The sequence below is a fragment of the Saccopteryx bilineata genome, chromosome 4 (assembly GCF_036850765.1).
Source record: "Saccopteryx bilineata isolate mSacBil1 chromosome 4, mSacBil1_pri_phased_curated, whole genome shotgun sequence".
Taxonomy (NCBI): Eukaryota; Metazoa; Chordata; class Mammalia; order Chiroptera; family Emballonuridae; genus Saccopteryx; species Saccopteryx bilineata.
Window position 1 is genome coordinate 65656856 of NC_089493.1, and position 12474 is coordinate 65669329.

The 12474-nt window shown below is 33.1% G+C and overlaps 1 protein-coding gene across 1 annotated transcript in view; it reads right to left on the reverse strand.

Annotated features, from left to right (window-relative positions):
* Positions 1-12474, reverse strand: part of UNC13C (unc-13 homolog C) — a 665319-nt gene that overhangs the window by 214056 nt on the left and 438789 nt on the right. Inside the window, exon 18 of the mRNA XM_066276244.1 lies at positions 690-775. Within this exon, the coding sequence (XP_066132341.1) occupies positions 690-775 (86 nt within the window). The remainder of the gene's footprint in view (positions 1-689; positions 776-12474) is intronic.

A 12474-nucleotide genomic window follows, 5' to 3' on the forward strand; every position in this document is an offset into this window, starting at 1 on the left:
ACATTCTCAATTGGGTCTGCTTTAGTAAGTAAACTACAATAAAGAAGTCCTACATTTGAGCTTTATCCTGTAAGTGAAACAGTTATTATAACTCTGCAACAGACCATTTGATTAAAATATATGCACTTCTTATAGCATTTAAACACTTTGAGAAATTTCTCTTCCTACAATGTGGAAATATGTTCTATAACTAAATTGTTCACAACAACTATTTTTTTGTGATGATAAAGCTAATAGGGAGTTAACATTCAAATATATAAGGAACTTATACAATGTATCACCCCCCAAATTTTTTTATTTGAAAAAAATGGCAAGAAGACCTGAACATTTCTTCAAAGAGGAAAGACAGATAACCAAAAGACATATGAAAAGATGCTTAATGTCACTAATCAGAAAAATGCAAATTAAAACCACAAGGAGATATCACTTAACACCTGTCAGAATGATGATCATCAATAAATCAGCAACAAGTATTGGAGAGAATCTGGATGAAAGGGAACCAGATGTCCTGTTGCTAGGGTTGTAAATAGGTTCAGCCACTATGGAAAACGGTACTGAGTGTCTTGACAAATTTAAAACTAGAACTACTGTAGGTAACAACCAATGTTTTAACCCGTTAATTCCTTACAACTAAATCCAAGAACACAAAATCGTTATTTAAATATCTAATAATAGATATTTGTTATTACCTTCTAGTGCGTATTTCATATCCTGAGCGAAAAGAGTCCACATAATTTCAGCACTTATTTTCCCCATGTTCAGTTCTTGAGGAAACCTAAAACCAAACACAGATTAGTGTATCCAAAAAGAAGAATGTGCCCCCCAAAAACAAAACACAATATCTCACATTACATATATACCACAGTAATTATTATATAGATCATAAATACTTTTATTTAAATGATTTCTCTTTATAAGCTTTCCTAGGTAGGAAATAAAAACCTATGCACTAGAATGTGGTAATAAAACAATATTGAGTGTCAGGCAAATAGACTCCATTAGCTCAGTGCAATGTGATGATGACTGTAGCTCCCAACAGATGTCTCAGACTCTGTTTGTTTGTATCTAAAGAGCCTCTTTAGTTATATCATACACTCCATCTTCATATGTCTAAATTTTGAAGATACATCACCAGATAACCTAAGTAGCAGATACCATAAAGTACCAAAAACCATATCTCACATTAATCTGTTAACAATTTTACTTGAAGCAAGTTTGAGTGTTTTCATTCTCTATTTGCTTACAATGAATTATTTCAAGAAAGATTCCTCACTCCACTGGTTAAATGGCCCATGGTGGACCATTAATCAGGACTCCAGAACTCGTAGGCAGGTCTGTGTTTTAGATTAAACAAGCTTAGGCTAAAGACAACATTCATACTGCTGCTCAACATATACTCTGTGTTTTTAATCTTGTAATAAGGCCTCTACTAAAATAAGCCCAGTGAATATAACAATCAAGTCTTTCCATTACCTTGTAAATACTCACCCCATGCAAATATGTAAGATTGATAATATCTTTTTTATAATAAATATATACTATATATATATAATGCATGCATATATCAGCATACTATATATAAATATATATGCATGCATATATATATATATATATACATGCATAAAAATAATATCTATTAAGGAACACAAATAGCTCTCACATTCATTTATATTTTTGGGTCCAAATTAAAAGAGAATAATACAACTCTGAATAGGATAGAAAGTGTTACCAAAGTAAATTTGACTTCAATATACCCTCAAGTAAGGAAAGACTACAGACTCTACATAAAACATTCTAGCCCAGTTTTTCACCAAGAGCAAGGGATATTTCATCAAATATTCCTTACCAACTTCCATTGATCAATTTATCTAATGTCAATTGATACTTTGAAACTGAAATGCAGAAGATGTACATTTATCAAGCATTTACACTGAGAATCGTTCTGCAATCAAAAAATGAATATAGCTTGAATTACACAAAATTAGTTTTAAACAGTAAATTTTACTGTACTCATATGAAAATAATGTTAGGCAAGGAATTCATTTCAAAAGGTTTTATTTGTGGATAGCAACTAATATATCATTTATAATATATTAACTTTTATGTAATAGATATGCAGCAAGAAAATTGTGATATGAGAGTGCTTTAAGCTTATAAATAAGGAGATCAATGTAATTATTTTGAATCAAGAATAAAGAGCATATTAATTCATTTTACAGTGTCCTGATACAAAAAAAAGAGATAAGCAAAAGGAAAATTAAACAGCATATCTCATCAAAATAGATGCAAATATCCTCACCAAAAAAAAATGGTAAATTCAATTCTGCAATATTTAAAAAAGGATAATATATCACAACAGAGGGGTTTATCTAAGAAATGGAATGTTGGTTCAATATTAAAAAAATAAATCCATGTAATTTACCATATCAAGAGAATAAAGAGAAAAATGTGACCATTTCAATAGATGCAGAAATGTATTTTAAAAACCTAAATATTCATTTATGATAAAAAAATTTTAAAATTAGGAACTGAAAAAAAAATTTTAAACTTATAAAGAGAATCTATAAAAACCTACAGCTAATATCATACTTAATGTTCTTCTATAAGAACATGATCAAGGCAATGATATTTATTCTCACTATGTCTATTAAACATTGTACTAGAGTTCCTAAAGACTGTTAAAGGGCATGAAAATAAGTAAGAGGCATAGAACAAAAAAAGAAATTACACTACAAAACAACATAATTGTCCACTTAGAAAATTTCAAAAAAACTACAAAAAATGGTACTGAATAAGTTCAATAATGTTGCAGGCTTCAAAGCCAAAAGACAAAATTCTTGTATTTCTACATATGGGCAATGAACCATTAAAAATTGAAATTAAAATTGGCCCTGGCAGGTTGGCTCAGTGGATGGAGCATCAGCCCAGTGTGAAGACATTCCGGGTTTATTCCTGGTCAGGGCACTCATGCGAAGCGACTGTTGCTTCTCTTCCCCTTCTTCTCCTCCTCTGTCTCTTTTCCCCTCTCATAGCCAATGACCTAGATTAGTTTGTGCTTCAGCTGTGGGTGCTGAGGACAGCTCGGTTCATTTGAGCATTGGCCCCAGATAGGGCTTGCCAGGTGGATCCCAGTCAGGCCACATGTGGGAATCTGTCTATCTTCCCTCCTCTCTCTTAAAAAAAAATTGAAATGAAAATAACAGCATTATTTACCAAATAATAGCACCAAAAGTTATGGAATATTTAGGTATAAATCTAAGAAAATATGTACAAGACTTATATTAAGAAAACTATAAGGTATTAAGTAGAGATATCAAATGAAACCTAAATAAATGTTGAAATACATTGTACTCATGCATTGATATATTCAGTATTGTGAGAATGTCAATTTTTCCCAAATTGAACTTATTCAAGGTAGGGCAAAAGTAGGTCTACAGTTGTTAATAAAGAAAATAATATAATAGTTAATAAATAATAACACAGAAATAAACTGTTTAGCATCCTGACAGCTGCAAACCTACTTTTCTCCCACCAAGTAGATAAAATGCAACCTCAATCAGAATTCCAACAGGGTTTTTTTTTGTAGCAATTGACAAACTGATTCTAAAATCACATGATAAGCAACATAACTAAAACAGCAAAAATAATGTTTTATAAAGTTGAAAAATTTACACACTCTATCTCATAGATTACTATGAATTAAAGTGATTAAGACATTATACCTTTAAGTATAAGGTGAATTAAGTTTCAATAGGATATTTTCAATGGAGAAAAGATATACTTTTCAACAAATTGTCCTAGAGTAATAGGATATGCATATGCAAATAAATAAATCTAAAACTATATTTCACAACATGTATAAAAATGACTCAAATGGATCCCAGACCTAAATAAAAAACCTAAAACTATAAAACTTCTAAGGGAAAATATAGTAGAAAATCTTTATGACCTTGCATTAGGCAATGGTTGCTTAGAAGTACAAGCAATAAAATAAACTATTGGTAAATTAGATTTTATAAAAATTAAATCTGCTTTTCAAAAGATACTTTTGAAAAATTAGAAAATAAGCAATAAGCTTATAGAAAACAATTTGCAAAATACATACATGATGAAGGATTTGTATCTAGTGTATATAAACTACTCTCAGATCTTAATAAGAAAATAATACCCAATTAAAGATAGACAAATGATTTGAACAACACTTTAACAAAGAAGATAGATAGAAAATAAGCACATGAAAGTATGCTCAATTATTAGCTACTTTGAAGTTAAAATTACAATGTGATACCATTACAAGTCTATTAGGAAAGCTTAAAAGCAAAGCAAAACCTGATAATCCCACGGGCTGACTAGGATGCCAGGATGCCAAGAGGCCAGGATGCAGAGGGATTGAAACTCTGAAACATTGCTGCTGAGAATGTCAAGTGGTACAGTCTCACTGGAAGGAGTTTAGCAATTTCTTATCAAGTTAAAAATATTAATACATTAGCCAGCAGTCCAACTCTAGGTATTTATCCAAGAGAAATGAAACTAATATTTATAACAAAAGTTGTACATGCTGCGTAATTCTTAATCACCAAAAACTGCAATCAGTGTGTTTCAGCTGATGAATAATAAACTGTGGCTGATTCATACATAACATGGAATCTACAAAGCAATAATAAGGAATAAAACACCAGTACATGTAACAACAAGAAAGAATATCAAGTGAATTATGCATACTGGAAAAAGCTAATCTCAAAGGCCTATATATGGTATTATTCAATTTATAATTCATTATTAAAAAGGCAAAAATATAGGAACATAAACATATCAGTGATTTCCAGGATCTTGGGGTTGAAAAGAGGAATTGACTATAGTATAAAAGTGCATGAAGAAACTTTTGGAATAAAATATTCTATATCTTAATTTTGGTGGTAGTAACATGACTATGTGTTTTCTAGTTTATAAAATTTTGCTCTTCCTATTTCCTACCTTTTACCTTTTTTAGTTAAATATGTTGTTTCTTTTCTACCTATTTACTCAAGATATTTACATAAATTATTTTTTACTTTTTTCCTTTCTACCATGTGTATTTATGGTATAAATTTCTTTAGAAATTGCATTTAGAGGCATCCTAAAATTAATGCTGTATTTTCATATTTTCTCAAACACAATATTTCACATTAACTGTAGCTGAAAGGATATCAGGAGATAGATTAAAGCAAGAGTGAAAAAAGCTGAAAATATAGCAATGAATGTTGTTTTTCTATTTGATTTTCTATCCTAGTGTTTATGTTCATTCAAGAAACATGAGCTACAATTAAAAAGAAAAAAGAAACCCTCATTAACTGCTGGTGGAATGTAAATTAGTACAACCATTAAGGAAGAAAGTATGATGGTTCCTCAAAAAATTAAGAATAGAACTACCATATGACCCAGCAATCCCTCTACTAGGTATCTACCCCCCAAACTCAAAAACATTGATATGTAAAGACACATGCTCCTCCATTTCATCACAGCATTATTCACAGTGGCCAGGACATGGAAACAACCAAAGTGCCCCTTGATATAAGATTGGATAAAGAAGAAGTGGTACATATATACAATGGAATATTACTCAGCCATAAGAAATGATGACATAGTGACATTTATGACAATATGAATGGACTTTGAGAACATTATACTGAGTGAAATAAGTAAATCAGAAAAAGCTAAGAACTGTATGGTTTTACACATAGATGGGATATAAAACTGAGACTATGGATATAGATAAAAGTGAAGTGGTTACCAGGAAGAAGGAAATGTGGGAGAGGGGAAAGAGGGCTTGAGTGAATGGGGAGGGGGGAGAGGGAAGGGTATAAAGAGGACAAATAAAAGGTGATGGAAAATGATTTGACTTTGGGTGATGAGTATACAATGTAATCAACAGTTCAAATGCTATAGAAATGTTCACCTGAAGCCTATGTACTCTTATTGACCAATGTCACCCTGTTAAAGTTAATTTTCTAAATAAAATTAAAAAATACTACAACAGTAAGTCAAATTACTGAATACAATAAGGCTCAGATTATATGATGCAGAAGAATTTACTGGTGCAGTCATTCCCAGAAATTACTTGAAGAAAGTAAGAGTTCTGTCCTTTTGAAGGAGGGTAAAGATTAATTGGTGGAGGAGATAAATTGTACACCTCAGTTAATGGTTGTAATTACCATAAGAAAAGACTTTCAAAGTGACTTTTAAAATATTCTTCTTTAATCTAGAAGCTTTAATCAGATAACTGCAAAACAAGAAATCTAAAAATAAACTGTTAGTCTCAGGATTTTCTCAGTTGCATAAGCAATGTCAAGTTCGATTTGTATTTAAAAAAATATATAACTGTGTTTTAAGAGTTCTCATCAGTGCAATTAAATCCTCCACATGGCAAAACCTAAACCAAATCAACTACCATTTAAAATAAAAATGATACACTAGAAAAAGGTACAGAAGATATAAAAGGCAATGAGATAATATTATTCATATAAAAAGAACTGCAACAAACCTATAGAAAAAAATGAATATTAAAAAATGGCTAATGAGATCCATCAACAAGTTAAACAGGAAAAAAAGACAAATAAGCATAGGAAAAGAGAGATTCAACCTAATATTCAAATATATTTTGATTAAAAAAATAGGGAACACTTTTTACTGAAAAGATGTCAAACTAGAAAACATTTATTTAAATTTATGGTTTCGTTGAACCTGATTTCCAAAAGTTATTCAATGAGTATAGGTTTCCAGTTCTTATGCTATTTGAATACCTGTGTTACTCCCGTGCCCTTCTGTCCTGCACCCCAGCCATCCCAACTATGTGCTGCATCATTCCAATGTTATATAAAACCACAGCGTAATATACAACTATGAAAAAGAACAAGGTAGTCTGTTGTATTGACATAAAAAACTGTCTATCAGTTAGTGTTAGTTGAAGAAAGCAAATCATACATTAATATATAGAATGCATAATACATTCCAATATTTTTCAAAAAACAATATAAAATAAACATTATTAACTGCATATCTATGCTTATATGTGCATAAAATATTAACTAAATTACTGAAATATTATAAGGCTTGGGTTTGTTTTTTATTTATTTTCTTCATAACACTGATACATAAACGTTAAAACTTTTATTTTTTACTTCATACAGTTATATGAAGTTGAATAAGATTATTTTTGTGACCACAAAATTTTAAAAGGTAATATTTCTTTTGAAATAAAATCAATGGGAATTTTAGTATATATGTGAATTGTAAAAAAAGAGGTAAATTAATATTCATTTCTCACAAAAATCCCTATTTGTTGCTGTTATTCTCAGTTAATAAAGAAGAAATTGGTAGTCAGGATTTGAGCCTTGAACTATTTTCCCAAAGCTCATAATCTCTCCAATAAAGAAGAAAATATTCAATGATATATATATTTTAGACTCAGGATATTAAAGATCAAGAAATGTGTCCTGGCCTGACCTGTGGTGGCGCAGTGGATAAAGCGTCGACCTGGAAATGCTGAGGTCGCCGGTTCAAAACCCTGGGCTTGCCCGGTCAAGGCACATATGGGAGTTGATGCTTCCAGCTCCTCCCCCCCTTCTCTCTCTCTCTCTCTGTCTCTCCCTCTCCTCTCTAAAAAAAAATGAATAAATAAAAATAAAAAAAGAGAAAAATTAAAAAAAAAGAAAAAAAGAAATGTGTCCTAGTACATGAAACAAATCAATGGCAAAATCAGAAATAGAGTTAACGTGTCTTGACCATATTTCTTTTTAATTTTTTTAATGACTATAACAAGTCCCAAGCATGAAGAATATCTTCATAGTTTGTTTTTTTCTTTTTTATTTGCCTATTGATTTTGCATTAAAGTACTTAGAGCTCAAAATATTACTTTTGTATTTTATGCAATTGTTCAGACTTAAATTTATTTTTTATTTTTATTTTTTTATTTTATTTTTTTACAGGGATAGAGAGAGAGTCAGAGAAAGGGATAGAAAGGGACAGAGAGACAGGAACAGAGAGAGATGAGAAGCATCAATCATCAGTTTTTCATTGCGAGACCTTAGTTGTCCATTGATTGCTTTCTCATATGTGCCTTGACCTCAGACCTTCAGCAGACTGAGTAAACCCTTGCTCAAGCCAGCGACCTTGGGTCCAAGCTGGTGAGCTTTTTGCTCAAACCAGGTGAAGCCATGCTCAAACCGGCGACCTTGGGGGTCTCGAACCTGGAACCTTCGCATCCCAGTCCGACGCTCTATCCACTGTGCCACTACCTGGCCAGGCCAGACTTAAATTTAAATCTCAGTCTCTATTACTTTCCAAGCTCTACTTCTATGCAGAAGACAATCTTTGGGGTCTGAGATACTTTCTGGTATCTGTTTTAGAAGTTTTGCTTATAGCGCATATAATAAGCTGGTGTCAAATCTAGTTGTGCTTATTATTACCTATGGAGATAACGAATATTCTATGCTAGTGAATAGAACTCAAAGCTAGTTTATTTACTTAATAGTTACACAGGTTCTTTTGAAATCTATATTTTTATTTTACTTTACTACCTCTTTATGTCATTTTTAGTGCATTTGGAAATACATTTCTGGCCCTTTCTTATGTACAGAGCAGTGAGCAAACATAGGTTTACAGTTGTGTATGCAAAACAGAATTGATTCCTGTTTATGATTTATTAATGATATCTTGTTCATTATTTAATAATTAATTTTTATTAATCCTTGCCTATTATTATATTATTTACTGGTATTGCAACTGTAAACCTACTTTTGCTCACCCCTGCATTCTGGTCAAATAAACTAACACCCCTATTTAGCTCTAAATCTAGACAGCAAGCAAAGTCAACACTTCTCCCACAATTCACAGCATCTTCTCTTCCTACTTTCCTGTGAGCCTTCCTTTAACATGGCTGTGTAAGTTGCCTGTCCCTGCCCTATTCCTACTCTCACATCCCTAATTCGTCTTTAGCTCACTTGCCTCAAAAATTGCCCTAGCCTGTTAGCTTATCTATCTGTCTCTAACCCTTTTTCTTCCATTACATCCTTTAATCACCTTCTAAGAACACAGGCCATATTATTTCAAGACACAGCTTTGAAACCATTGATTGCTTGTCATATATCCATTAACACAGAAAAGTTGCAGCTTATCAATGGCACTTTCCTGGGCTGTGATGATCAGACTGTTGGTCTAACTTCTAGCTCTATTCTTCAACACTATCCAGGCTCTAGCCACCCAGATTACTTATAATTTCTCAATGTGTCTGACGCACCATGTTTTATGATCATTTTTCCCTGTCCTCTCTCCCCTTTCTTTTCTTTTCTTTTCTTTTCTTTTTTTCTTTTCCTTTCTTTTCTTTTCTTTTCTTTTCTTTTCTTTTCTTTTTTTCTTTTCCTTTCTTTTCTTTTCTTTTCTTTCTTTCTTTCTTTCTCTTTCTTTCTTTCTTTCTTTCTTTCTTTCTTTCTTTTTCTTTCTCCTTCCTTCCTTCCTTCCTTCCTTCCTTCCTTCCTTCCTTCCTTCCTTCCTTCCCTTTCCTTCCAAGTGAGGGGCAGGGGGACAGACAGACTCCCAAATGCACCCCAACTGGGATTCCTCTGGCAAGCCCCCTACAGAGGAGATGTTCTGCCCATCTGGGGCCACTGCTCCATTGGTCAGGTAACTGAGCTATTTTAGCACATGAGGTGAGCCCATGGAGCCATCCTCAGAGCCCAGGGCCAACTTGCTCAAACCATTTGAGCCATGGTTGTGAGAGGGAAGAGAGAGACAGACAGACAAAGAAGGGGAAGGGGAGAAACAGATGGTTGCTTCTCCTTTGTGCCCTGATCAGGAATCGAACCCAGGACTTCCACACACTGGGCTGAGGCTCTACTGCTGAGCCAACTGGCCAGGGCCCCTGTCCTCTTTCTTCTTCAATTTTCATTTGCTCATAACTACTCTCTTCTTTAAAATCACAGATCAACTATCACCTCCCTATAAAATCTTCTGTTGTACACAAGAAAGAATTAAAAGATTAATTATCTGTGAAGGATAAGGGCAAAGAAAAGTATACAATGATGACAAACTAGATATCACTTAATATTAAGAGTTAGTGAGCCTGAACTGAGTGGCACAGTGGATAAACTGTTGACCTGGAATGCTGAGGTTGCTGGTTGAAAACCCTGGGTTTGCTTGGTCAAGGTATATACAAGAAGCAACTACTAAGAGTTAATGCTTCCCACTTCTGTCCTCTCCCTTTATCTCTCTCCTCTTTCTAAACAAACTAAATAAAATAAAAATAGAAAAAGTTAGTGATAATATTGGAGTTTTCTTACTGCATAAATTTTATAATTTTACTATTGATATAAGAACTTTTCTAGTATAATTTTATTAATATTGGTTTTATGATTCAAAACTGAAGAAAATAATATATTATTTTTCTTTAACCAATTTTATCTAATGTTAGAAATGAAGAAAACAGTTTTCTCCACTTAGCATTTCTTCATAACCAAATAATATGAATTATGCTTACACAGTCTCTTCTCTCTCTCTCTCTCTCTCTCTCTCTCTCACACACACACACACACACACACACACACACACACTCTGTCTCTCTCTACATGGTTTTAAAAATTCCAGAATCTAAGATATAACTTGGAGACAACATCTGCAAAGCTAGTAATTTTACCCTGGCCGGTTGGCTCAGTGGTAGAGCGTTGGCCTAGCATGCAGGAGTCCTGGGTTCGATTCCCACCAGGGCACACAGGAGAAGTGCCCATCTGCTTCTCCACCCCTCCCCCTCTCCTTCCTCTCTGTCTCTCTCTTCCCTTCCCGCAGCGAGGCTCCATTGGAGCAAAGATGGCCCGGGCGCTGGGGATGGCTCTGTGGCCTCTGCCTCAGGCGCTAGAATGGCTCTGGAAGCAACAGAGAGATGCCCCAGAGGGGCAGAGTATCGCCCCCTGGTGGGCATGCTGGGTGGATCCCGGTCGGGCACATGCGGGAGTCTGTCTGACTGCCTCCCTGTTTCCAGCTTCGGAAAAATGAAGAAAAAAAAAAAAAAAGCTAGTAATTTTTAAAGCAATTTTTTATACCTAACCACTTAGTGAAAAAAGAGAAGAAAAAAAATCTATAACAATGAGCAAAATGCTATGGAAGAATTAAATCAGTACTTGGAGTGAGAAGAGAAGCACCTAGTATTTCTTATAACAGATTTTATCAAGCTGGCTAGATTTTGATTATGACTTTTAATGGCCCACAAATAACCATATTCAAATTAAGTGTTCTTTTCGCATTGTGTCCAAATTTCCTTTGTAGATTTGCAAACACATAATTTCACTTTGGCATCAAATATTACATGTTTTATCTATACTGTATACCCAGTACCAAATCATGATTCAAAAGACAGAGTTGTTTTGTTCCAACACACTCCACAGTTGAATATTTTAGCCTTTTCTTCAGGCTGGCTTAGAAATCTACACCATCTGCATGTTTGCTAAAGGTTTATTTTCTGCAATTTAACACAGTTCTCCTTATTTCCTCTGCATAATTCACACTAGTATAATATAGTGGTTAAGCCTCAATCCAATCCAAATGATAGAGGTTTTATTTCTCCTCTGCTATTTAATTAATTTACCCAGTGGAGCAGTGAGTAGTCTCTTTAAAACTCAATTTCCTTATCTGTCAAATGGAGAAGATAAAAATTGTGCCATTTGGGATGCCATTTGGGATTACTTCTATGGCTGTGGTGAGGGTTAAGTTAGATTTTACATGTAAATACTTTATGCAGCCACTGGCACATAGTGAACACTCTATAAATGTTTACTAATAATGATGATAAAATTCTAACTATAAATGAGACATACAGGAAAATACCATTTAGCATCCATTGATTTATAATGTGAAAAAAATTATCATAGAAACTGCATAAAAATTTACATTTGTATATGCTAGTTTTTAGTTTCTGAAATAAAAGTTGCTGTTAAAATTAATGGTAATAAACTGATTATAGAGGAGATTTTTATGTATTCACAGGAGTAAACTGGTTTCACAAACTTCAGAAATCCCTAGCTACACACTAACAATTTTTATGCTAATTGCTAATTAATTCCAAACTATGATACAGGCAGGACTAAAAGAGGTTTTAACTTTCCACAACTGTTTTCTAATCTTATAGGGATTATCACATATAATTCAACATTAAAACAAGTACATATACAATATGCATACTAATTACTCACATTGAAAAAATAAAATTGACCCCTCCTCATACCAGTTTGAATTTGAGGTTTTGCTAAACAAATTAAATTCTCTAATGTATAGCTTCACTTCTTCATTTTCAATGCAGTTGTAATTTAATCTATCATTTATAAAAGGAGGTCTAATGAAATAACTAACCCATTCCAACATTATTTGAATGTCTCCTGTTTTTAGTCTGCAGCAATTAATGCAAAGCATAAACCTTGAATCCTATAAGGCACAATATTTCAATAACCCACT